Consider the following 16,848-nt stretch of genomic DNA (forward strand, 5'->3'; position numbering starts at 1 on the left):
GAAACTGTATTGAATAACCAGGCCAAGTATATCTACTGAACTCCCCTTTCATATGAAGTACCAAGGAGATGGAGAGGGCTTCATTTCAAATTCTAAAGGAAGGGCCATGGTATTCGAAGACTGACATATACAAGATGCTTTTCGCCTTCAAGCAAATACTTGGAGGATATGGGGAGGGGGAAGGGTGAGCTGTGACAGGGCGAGAGAGAGGCATGGACACATACACACTACCAAACGTAAGGTAGATAGCTAGTGGGAAGCAGCCGCATAGCACAGGGAGATCAGCTCGGTGCTTTGTGACCACCTAGAGGGGTGGGATAGGGAGGGTGGGAGGGAGGGAGACGCAAGAGGGAAGAGCTATGGGAACATATGTATAACTGATTCACTTTGTTATAAAGCAGAAACGAACACACCATTGTAAAGCAATTATACCCCAATAAAGATGTTAAAAATAAATAAATAAATAAAACAGCCAGGACATGGAAAAAAAATACTTTAAAGTGTTATTTTTAATTGAAAATTTATAGCTGTACTTTTTTTTTTTTTTTTTTTTTTGTGGTATGCGGGCCTCTCACCGCTGTGGCCTCTCCCGCTCCAGAGCACAGGCTCCGGAAGTGCAGGCTCAGCGGCCATGGCTCACAGGCCCAGCCGCTCCACGGCATGCGGGATCCTCCCGGACCGGGGCACGAACCCGTGTCCCCTGCATCGGCAGGCGGACTCCCAACCACTGCGCCACCAGGGAAGCCCTATAGCTGTACTTTTTAAAGGTGGCGATTCTGCTTTCTCTACCCTTCTGCCTCACAGCCAGAACACCACCTGAAAGAAGTGCTACAAGGCAGAGTGAAAGAAGCATAAGCATCCCTGTTTCCAGATCTACCATGTACTGGGCATGTGTCCTTGGGCAAATTACTGGACCTTTCTGAGCTTCAGTTTCCTCATTTGAAACATGGAAACAAGAACAAGTATGCCCACTTCCCCAAGGCTACTTTGAGGATTAACTAAAATATATGCACTTTCTATATGTCAATGCTGAACCTAACGTATTATTCATTATAAGACCCAACCTTGGTACATTAGAGTCCCACGTACCATGACAAATTCTTCTAGACATTATTGCACTTCACCCTTAGCAGAACGCCTGGCATAAAGTAACTACGCACACAATGCTAATATTTTTTCCTTTTCCCTCAAGGAAGAGGTGGAAAATAAGAAGAGGTGGTGAGGAGAGAAGCATCTTACTGTTGTGAACAGGGCCTGGGCTACCAGCTGCCCTGAAGAACCAATGTCAGTCATCAAGGATGAATGGATGACCAGCCACGCTTGGGTGTGTCCCCATCCAATCTGAAATACCTCAGATTTCAGTGGTAGCCACGGTCAGTCTCTCTACCGCTCCTCTCCCAGTGACCTGGATGCAGCCCAGTTTGCTGTTGGCAATGATCTGGCCTGGAGCAGCTTGGGGAAAAACATCATTCTGCTAAATGCTGTGTAAAGTAAAGACACTGAGAAAAAACTTGAAAGTCTAAAAGGATATTCTGGATGTTCACCATGAGTAATTGCCATGTTGGGACTGGCAACTAAAATTGCATTGCAGGGATATTTACCCAATTTTCATAAAAACTATTATGGCTTTATTTTCAAAGCAAGTAACTACAGAGCCATGTGGCTTGTCGGTAAATGTTCAAGTGATTAACTGAGAAATGGGGTGGGTGGAAGAAGGCTGTGAGGCATACGAATTTGAGAAAAACAAAATTTAGAAAGAGATGTTTTTTGAACTGTTAGAGCTAAAAGCATTTGAGTCTGTAGAATGATGTTCCATATAACAGTGCTAAGTCCTAGACCCCAGGAGAGAGAGGAGGGAACAGTGGCACATCCATTTCGATGGTTATTTTTGAACATGCACAGTTAGGTTTTCAAATTCAGGTTTCCTTAGAGTTAAAATCTTGGCACAGACCAAGAGCCACTTGCAAAGCCGAAGCGCATTTTTTAGAATTAGCCCTGTTACAGGGGTGGGACACCCTCTTGCTTTTCTGGGGTGCAGGCCGGCCCTGCCCTCTCCTATCCCTGGTGGGAATGACCTGAGCCCAGACCAGGGTCTGCAGGGCAGAAAGGCTGCCAGAGCGTCTGGGGGAGCAGGGAGGGAGGAGGTTGGGTTTCCCTGGGCAAGGTTAGTGAGACCTCCTATTCCACTGCCATAAAGCCTTGCCTGTGCAAAACTAATAACCTAGGGTGAAAATGGTGCCTAAGAAAGTAACTGAAGCTGGGCTCCAGAACCTGACAACCACAACAAAACCTTCTGTATCGATACCGCCAATGGCTGTCTTCTGGATCCACTAACAGAATGTTTAATAATCCATCCCTCCCCCACTCCCCCCTGCCCATGGAGCACCAAGGCTGCCACAGTCACAACCACCACCACCACACGGCTGGGCAGTGACAGAGCTAGACTCAGAGCCAGATCTGGCTGGCTCCAGGGCTTGTGCTCCCACATGCTTTGATTTATCCCATAACCAGAGTCAAAAACCGGCTTTCCTCCCCAAGACACTGCAGTGGGGCACATCACAGGACTACACTCTGCTACTGACCACTGCCACTCAATATAGGTCCTCATCTCTTCACAAATACCAGTGCAGAAGGACATGCCTTCCCTTCAACCAGCCCCCAGGGAGCGTGTCCACGTCTTCAAAGGGCCCAATGCTCACTTCTCTACAAAGACATCCAACTCAGCGCATGTGCCAGCACGTCAGATAGGGGAGAAAAGGCCACTGGTACAAACAGAATTTTAGATTTTCCAATGAAAAGTCACTTGACTCCTGAGGGCTATTTTTTTTTTTTTCTTAAAAAAATTTTTTTTCCTGTTGCCTGTTCTGGATATGTGGAGAAATGTGTAAGTAAGTGACATCCTGAAAGGATGAAGCAAACATGACCACATCTGAAGGCTGGTAATTTAAGACAGGTACTGCTTTCCTGTAGACAGCATTTCTTTTAGTTTTCTTCCAAAAAAAAAAAAAAAAATGTTTTAAACTCTTAGTCTAAATTACTTTCTCTAAAAAAGCTTTCAAGATAGGGCTAGTCACTATCCCCATGACTTGATAATTTCTACCATGTAAAAGACATTCCCGAATGATGTGGAATCAGTATAAAATTAACACACTAATGATAATTCATGCAAAATTATATGTTAGTAGCATTGTAATGAACCAATAAATATTTATTGCTTGAAAATATGAGATTAGGGAATTGTTTCTTTTATGGGAAACCACTCAAAAGATAGTCTTTCAACTTTCAACTTGAGCTGTTACAATTATTAGATTAACAATTTTTTTGTTAACTTTAAATTTCAAGGCTAAATTTTCCACAAAGTTAAAATGCTACAAAAATGTATTTATCATGAAATTAGAATGATGAAGGAATATGTCAATAAATGTAGAATCAATATAGTCAGGCCTGAATAAAAATGTAATAGCTGTTGTCACATAAAATAGTACCACAAAATATTCCTAAAATGTCAAAATCGTCACTTGGAAAAATTTCAAGTTGTGTGAGGTGAAGACTCAATTCACTTTTCTAATAAAAATATTATACAAGAAAGAATTACACATATTTTCTAGAGAAAGGCTCATTAGAAATAAAACGAACTTCTGGGACACGAGTTACATCTCTGTAATTCTGCAGCAAAAGACTCTTCCCTCCAAACAGGATGCACTGAGTGTTTAACACATTAATTATCATCCTTCATCAAGCATAAAACTAACAGTCAGGAAATACAGCTGCAATAGCACAATTATCAACACACTCAGACTACGCCCCACAGCAAAGAAAGCAAACGGGTTGCTTTTCATTAACAGAGCTTGGCACACCTCCCCAAAGACAATGTTTTCTTTCCAGCCAGCATCCCAAAAGGCATTTAAGGGGCTATTTGCTTAGGTAAATCCAAAGAACAAGTAAACCATGAAAATATTTAATTAAATTTCAAAATATTCATTACTGATATACAGTCCCACTCATATATATACATATGTGTGTACACATATGTATACCTATATGTATTGAAAGATGATTTGATCAAGCCAAAATCTTTTATATAAAAGGCTTGTATTTTTAAAACATTATTAGTGCAAGAGGGTTGGTAAGTAAGGTTATAGTCCATGCTTGACTGTGATACATAAGGTATTCATGGTTTTCGTTCTCATAGTTTGTGGCATACAGTATGATATGCAACGTGCCTCCATCTGTGCAGTAATGGGCTGGGTGATAACAGTGTTCTATGACACGGGTTTGAGTCCATATAAAGAAAGTAATTAGCTACTAGCTTCAGATTCTAATATAACATGTCATCACTGAAAGCCTAGATGAACAGCATTCTAAAGAGATAATAAAAGCATAGTTTATTTGGTTTACTTCTGGACACTTAACATCCTTAACATTATTATAATCTTATTACACCTTAACAGATACATTATTACTCCTACCGAATTTATATTACAATTGAACTATAAACTGTTCCTTAAACCATAATTTAAGGAAGGCTTGGGGGGTGTAAAAGGCAATGGGTAGGGGCTTCCCTGGTGGCGCAGTGGTTGAAGAGTCTGCTTGCCGATGCAGGGGACACGGGTTCATGCCCCGGTCTGGGAAGATCCCACATGCCGCGGAGCGGCTGGGCCCGTGAGCCATGGCCGCTGGGCCTGCGCATCCGGAGCCGGTGCTCCGCAACGGGAGAGGCCACAACAGTGAGAGGCCCGCGTACCGAAAAAAAAAAAAAAAAAAAAAAAAGGCAGTGGGTAATCATCTGCCCCAAATATTTGGAATTATATCTGAAGCACTGCCATCAAACTTTCACTAAATTCCCTGCCCAGAAAGCCTCTAGCATAATCAGCTTGGTCCTCTCTGCAGGAAAAACATCACAGCAAAATTTAAGGAGTCATATTTTCCTCAGCACAGAAGGCCAGGGATACACATAGGATTCTTCTATGCTTGTGGCACAACTTCAATTTCATGATTTTATACTGTACTTTATATGCAATTAACTCAAATCTGAACCTCTTTAAAACTGTATCTGAGACAGGCATTATCTCATCTTCCATCTGGCCAACTTGTGTTATGTACAGTTGTCTTTCAAATGACTGATAACCTTTGTATTCATTATAATATAAACTCTGACACACATTTATGCCCTAAAACCTAACACTTGCTGCCTTACCAAAGGTTAATCCATGGGATTCTGCTCAGGCCTGTGTAAGAAATGTGAGTAGTGTGAGTTATAATAATTTTAATCAATCTGCCTTGGTCGGGATAGCTGCTTCCTAAGGCGCCGAAAGCAGCAGTAAATCACAGAGAAGGCACGCAGTCCTTACCAACAGCTGTAACATAGCCAGTGTGATAAGGAAGGCTGCGGGTTCGCTGTGTGCGGAACATCTGGCTGGACCAAGGACGATGCACAAGAAATAAAAGGTCCGTCCCCTCAAGTGCTTATAGTTCAACTGTTTACACTATGCAGCATGTCAGCAAGCACCAGAGAAAGAGTAAGTGACCAGCTGACAAGGGGATCAGGAAAAACAAACTCGATGGCCAGGGGATCTGTCTGGGGTCAGGTCAGGTACATAACAAGGTGAGGGGACTGTCTTGCGTTCCTCTTGGGACCTCCAATTAAAGGGTCATGGTCTTAAAGTGTTTCTGTCTTAGTACTTTTGTAGATGCAGTGACATTATAAGCATCTCAAAATCAAAGAGGTGTTTTAAGGCAAAAGAAAAAGGAAAAATCTTCTTAATGTTTTGTCAAGCAAAGTGACGAGACCTACTTACAAACTGCCTGAAAAATTAAAAGGAAGGTAATTTCAAGGTGAAGGTTAACTAGTTCTTTCCTGGTCTCTTCCTTTCAGAGATACGACCTGGCAACAAAGCACCCTGTGTTCTGTCACCATTCTGAAAATCCTTTTAGAACCCAAATCCCTTCCATATCTCGATATGTATTCACCCTCAGCAACCATTACAGAGCAAAGTGATTCCACCTTCAGTTGTAATACTGAGAACCTGACATTTTGCATGTATTACTTTTGGGTTGAGAAATCATTGAGTTTAATGTTGCTTCTTCAATTAGAAAATATGACTGCAGTGTTAGGAAAAAATCATATTCTATATTGGATGGTACTCACAGAATAAAATGATATTTCTTAGAAGTAAGGGAAGAAAGGAAAATGCCTTCTTAAGTGAGTATATTTTAAGTTAATAAGTAAAAAGTAATAAAGTGTACTAGACTTACACAACTTTCTCTTTAGCAACGTCAAACAAGTATTTTAAAGGAGCAGGGCCAATCATTAGGCTCAAGTTCACCACAATTCATCTCCCAGTAACAAGTACCAAGGTTAAACCTGTGTTTTTGGATGGCTGTGGCTTATTGTTGTATTGAATACTGATGTGGTAAAAAAGACCCTACTAGGGGGCATAGTTCTCTCTTTGACATTTAGAGTCTGTTATAATAATGATGCTTGCTTCAACAGACATTGCTGGTGATAGAAACAAATCTTTACTTTTTATGAGATTTTCTAACGGCCTCTCTAGCTCTCATACCTTTTTTTCTTAATGTAATATTTATTTATTTTAATTTTTTTTACATCTTTATTGGAGTATAATTGCTTTACGATGGTGTGTTAGTTTCTGCTTTATAACAAAGTGAATCAGTTATACATATACATATGTTGCCATATCTCTTCCCTCTTGCGTCTCCCTCCCTCCCACCCTCCCTATCCCACCCCTCCAGGCGGTCACAAAGCACCGAGCTGATCTCCCTGTGCTATGCGGCTGCTTCCCACTAGCTATCTATTTTACGTTTGGTAGTGTATATATGTCCATGCCTCTCTCTCACTTTGTCACAGCTTACCCTTCCCCCTCCCCATATCCTCAAGTCCATTCTCTAGTAGGTCTGTGTCTTTATTCCTGTCTTACCCCTAGGTTCTTCATGACATTTTTTTTTTCTTAAATTCCATATATATGTGTTAGCATATGGTATTTGTCTTTCTCTTTCTGACTTACTTCACTCTGTATGACAGACTCTAGGTCTATCCACCTCACTACAAATAACTCAATTTCGTTTCTTTTTATGGCTGAGTAATATTCCATTGTATATATGTGCCACATCTTCTTTATCCATTCATCCGATGAGGGACACTTAGGTTGTTTCCATCTCCAGGCTATTGTAAATAGAGCTGCAATGAACATTTTGGCACATGACTCTTTTTGCATTATGGTTTTCTCAGGGTATATGCCCAGTAGTGGGATTGCTGGGTCATATGGTAGTTCTATTTGTAGTTTTTTAAGGAACCTCCATACTGTTCTCCACAGTGGCTGTATCAATTCACATTCCCACCAACAGTGCAAGAGGGTTCCCTTTTCTCCACACGCGCTCCAGCATTTATTGTTTCTAGATTTTTGATGATGTCTAGCTCTCATACCTTTAACGTAGTGAATTCATATGGCTGATAACCTTTGAAGCTCTCATGGATGGCTGCCATAGTGTGAGAAGTTTTCTCCCAAAAATGGAGCAGAGTGGTCTGTAAAGAAAGACAGTAAAGCTATTAGCATTTTAAATGCCCAGATCTAATCAGGGGTCCTAGAGAAAGAAGTGTGCCCATCTGTGGCTTTCAAAGTTGTTTTTCTTAAAAAATATTTATTTATTTATTTATTTGGTCGTGCTGGGTCTTAGTTGCAGCATGCGAACTCTTAGTTGCAGCATGTGGGATCCTGTTCCCTGACCAGGGATCGAACCTGGGCCCCCTGAATTGGGAGCACGGAGTCTTAACCACTGGACTACCAGGGAAGTCCCCCTCAAGGTTTTTTGAAACACGATTTTTACTTATCTCTGCAGCCTTGTTTCCTACTATGCCCCTACTTACACCCGGTATTTCAGCCAAACTTAATGGCTCCCTGTCCCCCTACAGCTCATGCTGCTCCACCACCTGGGACATTCTCCTCTCCATTCTCTTTGTACTTGTCCCATCTGATCCATCCTCCAAAACCCAGGGCTAGTCATTAACAATGGACTTCTGTGATTCCCTCAATGGATTCCATTTCTCCCTCTTCAAGCCTCCATTGGATTTTGTAGATCTCATTTCACTTAGCACACCCTGCTCTGCCCTTGAGGTAGAGAAAATATAGTCAGACGTTACTGTCTCTGACTTCCTTTCTAAATTTTAAGTTCCTTGAGGACAGGAAATCTGGTTTTATCCACTGTATATTCTCTACAACACCCAGAGTTTGCCTCCCACCCTCAGCTGGTGCTCAATAGTACCGCTGATGGATATGAGTGCCATTCTGAAGGAACTGACAGGCAACGAGGAGACAAAAGCAAGTTCATTAAATTATGGCAACCTGGTGAGGAAGTGACCATGCCGTGAGAATTACAGCAACAATGCTAAGGGAGTTCAGAGGAGGCTTACTGAAGGAGGGGACACTCTGGTACCTCAGAGTGGAATTTGGAAAGGCACAAGTGGCGAGGGAGAGCACACAGGCAGAGGGAACCACCTAAATAAATGCAGGGAAGTGGGGAATTACAGTGTATATACAGGGAATAGCTAACATTTGGTTTGATTAACTGTAGGATGCTAAAAAAGAGAGATGTGGGAAGTAAATTATGAGAAAGGCAATCTGAACTTCATTATGCCCAAACCATACTTTGGGCTCAAACACCATTTTTCTGTTATCTAAACCTTGTAACATTCTTGGTCCGCTGCATCAAACATCACTTGGTTACCTGGTATGTTGCTAGCATATGAGACAAGAGATTGCATCTGCTCGCTCCCAGAAGATCCACTTTTTGACACACATCCATCTTCAATTTGTCAAAGCTTTTTTTGGCAAGGCGAACTTGTGTTTGCACCTATGAAAGTAAAAGAGAATCTCTGAACCACTCAAACTGTTTGGTTAAAATTTGTCAGTGAGAAAACACCAATAGCGGGATTAACTCTTTCACGTAAGAAAACATCTTTGAAAATTCCAGGCAAGTGAGAAGATGCTACAATATCCATTCTTTATTTCCAAAGGACCTAAACGACAGTACTGTATATCATGATTTTACAGCAGACTTACCATCCTAGTATTTTTCTCAGTCGAATGGTAGAACTTCTCTCCTCTCAAGGCATTCACAAACTGACCATAGTGGGAAGAAGTCTGGAAACACGCAGGGTGGTAAGGGGATAATATTTGCCTTACTGTTTTCCTATGGTTCTTTGAAGCTGAATTCCCCATGTACTCCTCACTCTCCTTCCCCTAATGTTAACATCTTACATAACATGACACATTTGTTAAAAATATGAAATTAACACTGATACAATCCTATTAACTAAACAACAGATGTTATTCAGATTTCACCAGCTTTTCCACTAATGTCCTTTCTTTCTGTTCCGAGATCCAATCTAGGAAATTGTGACACAGCCTAAAACACTATCCCCACTGATAAACTTTCAACTTTTTATTATTGCATATGTACATCAGCAATCCTCCATCCATCCCTAAGCCATGCAGTAATTCAGGGATGGAGGGAAGGTCAGGAAGATTCAGAAATGTTATTCTACATATTACTTGATAATAATACAGAAAGTTTTAAAATTTAATACAGCTACATTAAAAATAGTGGAATCAAAATTTCCCCTTCCTCTAACCTGAAGCATCACTATATCCTATTTTAACCAGGGAAAGGTAGTCACATATTAATTTATCTCAGATAATTCATGCAGTTGTAGTTACCAGGTAGGTAACTGGGAGTTGGGAATGATGCTGACTCATTAATGGTAGCTCTTGCATCACAGGATACCTCAGGTGGGTATCTCCAGGGACTCGAGGACAATGTCTACCTTGATCACCATTATATGATAGGCACCTGGCGACCTGGTACAAAGCAGGTGCTGAATATATATTTGGTGACCGAATCAGGAAAATTTCCAGACCATTTCTAAAGGTAAAGTACCTGAGTACCATTTTAAAGTAGAACTTTTAAAGTAGTCTTAAAAGTGATAGTTTTATTTTTTAATAAAAATAAACATGAAGATGATTCGATTTAAAATATATTAATTTTACCACTAATAATTTATATTCACAGCTTTTAAAATTATAGGGTATTATGCAGTAACAGTAGCAATTGACACAATTGTTATCATTTGTAACAATTTAATAATCAAAACAACTCAACAATAGATATAATTCAAAATTAATATTATACAATCGATACAAGTGAACAATTAATACAATTCGCTCATCACATGCCAGCTTTATTCTCTGTTAGCCTCTGTTATCGCGCTCTGATGGCTGAGGGTAAGAGGCTTCATCAGGGGAAGTAACTGACAGGCAGGGCTGGCATTCTAGATTAGCCTGCCTGACTCCAAAGCCACGCTCTTCTGCTGCCCCAAACGACTTCCACTAACCATTGCAAAATCAAGAAGCTCAAAATTATGATTCTACCCAGAAGCACAAGGTTTCCTGTAGGCTTCTATGGAATTGGAAAATAATCAGGCAGTACATTTAATACCATATCGACAGAATTAATACCCTATATGAATAGGGTCTTGTTTCTGTAGCTGTGTAAAGCATTACCTAAGAATTCCTCTGTATTCCTAGGTCTACAGAGCTTGGAAAACCAGCAAATGAAGCCATCCAGCTCCTCTCAAAGCACACCGTAAGCTTAAATAAATCCCCGAACTCGATCATTCCTCACTGTGGAGTGGAGAGACTCTAGGGAAAGCTACTGGGGTGTGCGGACTATAAAAAGAGTTAGGATGTGTTAAGTATCGGTGATTTTCTGCCCTCCTTTGAGAGGAATAGGGATGATACAGGGAGAAGTGGAAGGGAGAAGTGGAAGGGAGAAGTGGAAGAGTGCAGGGCAAGAAGTTTAAGCAGCTGAGAGTTTCACTGCAGGTCCCCACTGGTTCACCAGTTGCTCGAGCCAGGAAGAACTCCTCAACTGGGATCCTGAGAGGCATCTGTCTTTACCCTTTCCTTCTGAAGGGGGAGGAGATAAATACACGTGTGAGCTTTCATGTATGCATTCATTCAACACATGCTTAGTGAGCATTAGTGCCTATTATGTGTCAGGACCAGTGCTTGGCGCTGGGAGGTCTGTAAAGCAATGAGACACATAGCAGGCGGTCAATAAATACTTAAGAATGAATGCACAGAGGCACAAGGACCCCCTAGTCTTTTAGAGACGACTGATAAGTTAGCAACTATATTATAATACAATGGGAAAAGCAAAACAACAGAACTAAGAGTGAAGACAGAGGTAGCACAGACAAGGGAATGATTAATGCTGGGGGTGGCATGGGCAGGGGTGTTTGATCAAGGGCATTAAAACCCCAATTACAGGCTTTCTAGTATCCACACCCTTAGCCCTGTAACTTTGTAGTCTCCTCCCACTCTGACACTGGGCTTGGTATGTGACTTGCTTTGGTCAATGGGCCAAATGTGATGAAACTGGAAGCTTGGGGGAAAAAATGCCAGCATGCTTACACTTTCTCCCTCCCTTATCTGAGACTGCCGTGAGAACATGCCCAGGTCAACCTGAGAATGTGCCTGGGCTGGCCAGTTGGAGAGGTGCTGAGGCTTGCGCATGCAAGAGACACGAGGAGGAGAGCCCAGTGGTCCCAGCAGATCAGCCTTTGGCAAACTGATGCCCAGACATGTGAAGGAGGCCAGCCATGGTCAGCAGAGCCTCTCCCCTCCCCACAGCTCACGGGTGAGCCCAGCAGAGACCAGAACTGATGTGCGAACCCACAGACCTGTGAGCAATAAGAAATGCTTATTGTTTTAAGCCACTGAGTGTTACAGTTGTTTATTTCATAGCATTATTGGGGCCATATACATAACATACAAACGGTAAGTAAGGGGCAATGAAGGCTTCTGAGATGGCGGGATATCTGAGGTGAGTCTTAAGGCATGAATAGGAGTACATAGTAAATACAAGGTAGCCATGAGGCTGGCCTGCTTATGCGGAGGTTCTAGATTTTTCTAATTAGATACAAATTACTTTTCTGTGGGGATGTGAATTTTGCTTTTTCCTTTACATTAACATAATCAGTTACACATAGATATTCTTGTATCCTAGAAGAAAACTTAATTCTTTCATAGATATTCTTTTATCCTAGAAGAAAACTTAATTCCCTTGCTTATAACACAAAACTCATGAATTAACATACATTGAAATGTGCCCTAATTTAATTTTGTTTGAATTTTGTAAAGTAATTTTAGGAACCTAGAAGACGACTTCAGCACTTGACCCAGTGAGTTCTGAAAGGCCATATGCTTTGTGTGTCAACAATGATTATTAAAATACTTAATGCACTGCTGAGTTGCCAAATGTTGAGCCCTTTCTCTGCCAAACAAGGAGGATGTTACACTGTTGGGCATTTTGAATACGGCAAAGTTCATTTAATATTTTGTGCTCCATGTCTGTTCTCTAAAACACATTTCCAGTCTGCAGCCCAAGGACAAAACACCAAGGACACAGGAGCGCACAGGCCACCATCAAGAGTCTAATTTCATATGCTTCCAGATGCACTTAAGTAAAAAATGTTTTGATTATTATTCCTCTCAATCCCAAATAAATTATATTCAATTACAGAAACATCTTGAGGAGCTCCTGTAGTTTTCAAGGTTCTTTAAAAAAATCTTCAAATAAATGTATCTTTTTTTATTTCTTAATTTTACTCCTGTTGCCCCAGCTTTGTTCTCTTATTCTCCAAGCTCTAGGAAATGATCACATATATTTGACCCTCTTCAGCATGGGTCCTGCCTTCCCAAGGCTGCAGAAATTCAATTTACCAGAGAAAGGAGTAATGTCTTGTGTGCCAAAACTACAGGGCACTTCTCTGTACTTACTCGTCATAACCTGAAATTCTACCTCTTAGCCCCAACTTGAATTACATATGATGAAGCCAAAGCTATTCGTACTCAGTACAAGCTGGCTTCTCCGTTCAGTGGGAAAAGTCTTCATATTACTACACAACCAAATAATTTGAGAGTAGCTTTGCATTTTTTTCCTAGTGTTTTCTTTTCTTTAAAAGTAAAATAAAGCCACACCCCCCCATCTTACTCTTACTTTTACATTGTCTTCTAGAAGATGGATTTGCCTCTCTCCCTCTATCCATTCACTTAGTAAATATATACTGAGTATCTTCCACGTGCCGATAACAGTGAACAAAATGGAGGCCTCATGATGACAGTCCAGTGGGCATTTTCATAGCCGTGAGGAAATAACTACAAACTGAGTGAGGTGATCAGAAGGAAAGCCACACAGTTCCATAAGAATGATTTACCAAGAAATCTGAACAAGAGTATGTTCTGGGAGGTGGTGCTCAAGCTCTCTTCTGAAGGACTGAGCATGGTTAATTGTGCAAGGAAGAGAGAGCTCCAGCAGGGGGAGGAGGATGTGCAAAGGCCCTGGGGTAGAGGGCAATAAGACAGGCCCCAGAAAACTAGTGCAGCTGGATTGCTGAGAGCAAACAGAAAGGTGGTGTGAGATGAGGCAAGAGAGGTGGGCTGGGGTATATCTCAGGGCCTTGGAGGTGTGCTCAGGATTTTAGTTTTTATCCTAGAAGCAGTGGAAAAACATTGGAGTCTTTGAAGCAAGGAAGAGATAGAACCCTATTTTCAGTTTGAAAAGATCACTCATTGCAGTGTGTGGATGGATTGGAGGGAGATGAGAATAGATGAGGATAGATCTAGAGTCAAGGGGAGAGATGATGGTAGCTTTAAACTTGGGTAGTGATGCTAGATATGGAAAAGAATGCTCTGACTGGAGAGATATTTAGTAGGTAAAACAGACTGGACCTGGTGAGGGGTTAGATGTTGGGGGTATATAGGATGACTCCTATGTATCTGACCACCCCAAGCCCAGTATCACTGTCTAATTTTCCTTTTCCACCAGGTGATTCTACTCATGTCAGTTCTTGTAGACACCTCAGGCCACATCAGGATTCCTGGCTTGCTTTCTCAAGCAGTTCTCAATACTCCTCCCTAATTAACTTATCTATTCACCCCTATCTATGCATCCTGCATTCAGAAAAAAATGTTAAGATCAGAGAATACACGAATTACTTCTTTTGGCTTTTAGGAAGGTGCCACAAGAGAAAGCCTAGCCTATCTGAAGTCCCTTGGAAAACAGAAGGTCAGATATTTGGTTTCATTAAAAGAAGATTGTTTTTTCTGAGGCCAACATACTAAGACCTCTAGAGAGTCAGATGATCAAACATCTTGCTGAGTCATTTTACTGGACCTGATTTATCCTATACTTATCCACTGACGGCAGGAGCAATTCTGACATTGTATTACGTACAGAAGTATGTATAAGTGACTGGGTGTGCACATGTGTGTGGGCAGCCACGTGTAGACTTTAGGAGCTATCTATTTTTGGTCTTCCCTTAACAAAACCCTCACCCTGCTTTCAAAAATGTTCCTTTTCTTTATTCTAATAATGTGGCTTAAATGGGGGTTGTTGGTATGCTCTTTATAGACCACCCCTCCACTCCTACTGACTGGCCCAGGGATGAGCACCTTAACCCAAGGTGAGTCAGTTACAAGGCACCATGGATGCCTGATTCAGGGAAAGGCACTTGGTTCAAGCTGGACGAATCAGAGCCCTTCCTCAGGATTTTTTAACTTGGAACTAGAGAAAATAAGTCTCAATCCTTTTCTAGGGACTTCCTGCACTAAGGGCAGGAAGTCGTGGCATTTGAATTTCCTGTGGTATGAAGAAAATTGGTCTGAGAGAATAAAGGTGACATATAAAGAAAAGCATAGAAGAGACAGAGTCCTAGTGGCATTCAAATTCCTGGATCCTGCTGCCCTTCCTACGGTCACATGAGATTTCTCCCTTTGCCTCAATTAATTCAAGTTTCTGCTATGCGGAACCAAGCACTAATACAGGCTGCTCACTTTTGCCTTCTTGGAAATTCATATGAAAGGTTCTATGATAAGGATCCTTTTTTAACTTTGATTATTCCAGGGTTTCTAAAATTTATTTAAACAGAGAACCCTTCCCATATTTCATATACCACCTATTACATGCAATACATTTTTTAGGGGGGAAATCCCTGTTTTACAGAAGAAGAAATCACGACTTAGATACTTAAATGATATATAAAAATTAGAATCAAACTCAGGTGTGTTTGGTTCTCTAATTGATGCTCTTTACATTAATCCATGGGACACAGGGTAAGTGATCTACCATTGACCATGTAACTCACAGTGTTCCAAGTCTATGACACGCACAATAGGTGCAGGTACCATTTCAGGAATCGACTATGCAGGACTTATCAATTTAGATGTAGGCATAGGGAGACTCCCAAGCCACATAGCCTGAATAGTACTTCTATCAGAAATCTAAGGCTCTTTAGCTCAGACTCCTCAACAAAGTGGAAAGAAACCAGTGCATCAAATTCCCTTAGGTGCACGGTGGTCAGTGGATTCCCTGATTTCTAGAGGAAAAATATGCAGAGAGGGTATCTGTTTCATTCTGTGCCTAGAAGCTGATGCCAGCACTGTTACCACCACTAGCATCACCACCACCACCATCATCATCATTTCTTTTTTAAGGTTTAATTAAGTTTTTAATAGGGTAAACATTAATCTTTTTTAAAAACATTTTTATTGGAGTATAATTGCTTTACAATGGTGTGTTAGTTTCTGTTTTTATAACAAAGTGAATCAGCTATACATATACATATATCCTCGTATCTCCTCCCTCTTGCGTCTCCCTCCCACCCTCCCTATTCTACCCCTCTAGGCGGTCACAAAGCACCGAGCTGATCTCCCTGTGCTATGTGGCTGCTTCCCACTAGCTATCGATTTCACATTTGGTAGTGTATATATGTCCATGCCACTCTCTCACTTCGCCCCAGCTTACCCTTCATTACTTTTAATCAGCTTTATTTATGAGGTAAGATTTAATTTTAGGTGTACAACTCGATGAGTTCTTGGACAAATGTGTACAATCATGCAACTACCATCAGAATTATGATATGGAACATTTCTATCGCTCCCTAAAGTTTCCACTGCAGTCAATTCCTTCCCTCAAGTCCCAACCCCTGCCAACTACGAATCTGCTTTCTGTCACTACAGATTAGTCTTTAGTTCTAGAGTTTCATATCAATGTAGTCTAGTGTTTTTTTTTATGACTGGATTCTTTCACTCAGCATAACCCCCTGGAGATCAATGTATTTACAGTGTGCGCTGTCTTATTTCTGAGTAGTATTTAATGGTATTGATACAGCACAATTTGTATACTCATTTGGGTTGTTTCCAATTTTAGGCTATTTTGAATAAAACATCTGAGCATACGTTTTTGTGTAGACATGCTTTTCATTCCTCTTGGGCAAATATCTAGGAATAGGATTCCTAGATCATACAGTAACTGTAACCTCACTTTTATAAGAAACTGCCAAACTGTTTTCCAAAGTAACTATATCATGTTGCATTTCCTACCAACAATGATCCAAATTCCATGGGTTCCATAGCCTCTTCAACACTTGGTATTTTCAGTCTTTTAAGTTCTATCCATTCTAGTGGATGTGTAGTCATAGTTATTATAATTTTAATTTGCATTTCTCTAATGACTAAAGATGTTGAAATTCTTTTTAAGTCTTATTTGCCACTTATATATCTTTAGTAATGTGCTTATTCAAATCTTTTGCATATTTTTAAAAATTAGGTTTGTCTTTTTATTACTGAGTTATGAGTTCTCTATATGGATAATATAGATCCATTATCAGACATAAGTTTGAAAACATTTCCTTTAAGCCTGAAACTTGCCTTTCATTTTCTTAAAAGTGCCTTTTGAAGATAAAACATTTAAAATTTTGATGACATCTAA

At 40.8% G+C, this 16,848-nt stretch overlaps 1 protein-coding gene and 1 long non-coding RNA gene across 18 annotated transcripts in view; one reads left to right on the forward strand and one right to left on the reverse strand.

Annotated features, from left to right (window-relative positions):
* ICA1 (islet cell autoantigen 1) overlaps nt 1-16,848 on the reverse strand; it is a 145,232-nt gene that overhangs the window by 34,288 nt on the left and 94,096 nt on the right. For all 16 annotated transcript variants that reach the window (XM_027102522.1, XM_027102529.1, XM_027102524.1 and 13 more), the window contains 2 exons: nt 8,743-8,868; nt 7,445-7,543 (listed from right to left, as the gene is read on the reverse strand). In XM_027102522.1, the coding sequence (XP_026958323.1) occupies nt 7,445-7,543; nt 8,743-8,868 (225 nt within the window). The remainder of the gene's footprint in view (nt 1-7,444; nt 7,544-8,742; nt 8,869-16,848) is intronic.
* Nucleotides 11,496-16,848, forward strand: part of LOC113618416 (uncharacterized) — a 30,272-nt gene continuing 24,919 nt past the window's right edge. Inside the window, exon 1 of one of the 2 annotated variants that reach the window (XR_003432007.1) lies at nt 11,496-11,760. This is a non-coding gene — a long non-coding RNA (uncharacterized LOC113618416). The remainder of the gene's footprint in view (nt 11,761-16,848) is intronic. The other variant, XR_003432006.1, reaches the window with a different exon arrangement.

This window comes from Aethalodelphis obliquidens, unplaced genomic scaffold, assembly GCF_003676395.1.
Source record: "Aethalodelphis obliquidens isolate GAN/ISIS:26980383/991018 unplaced genomic scaffold, ASM367639v1 scaffold5, whole genome shotgun sequence".
NCBI classification, from domain to species: Eukaryota; Metazoa; Chordata; class Mammalia; order Artiodactyla; family Delphinidae; genus Aethalodelphis; species Aethalodelphis obliquidens.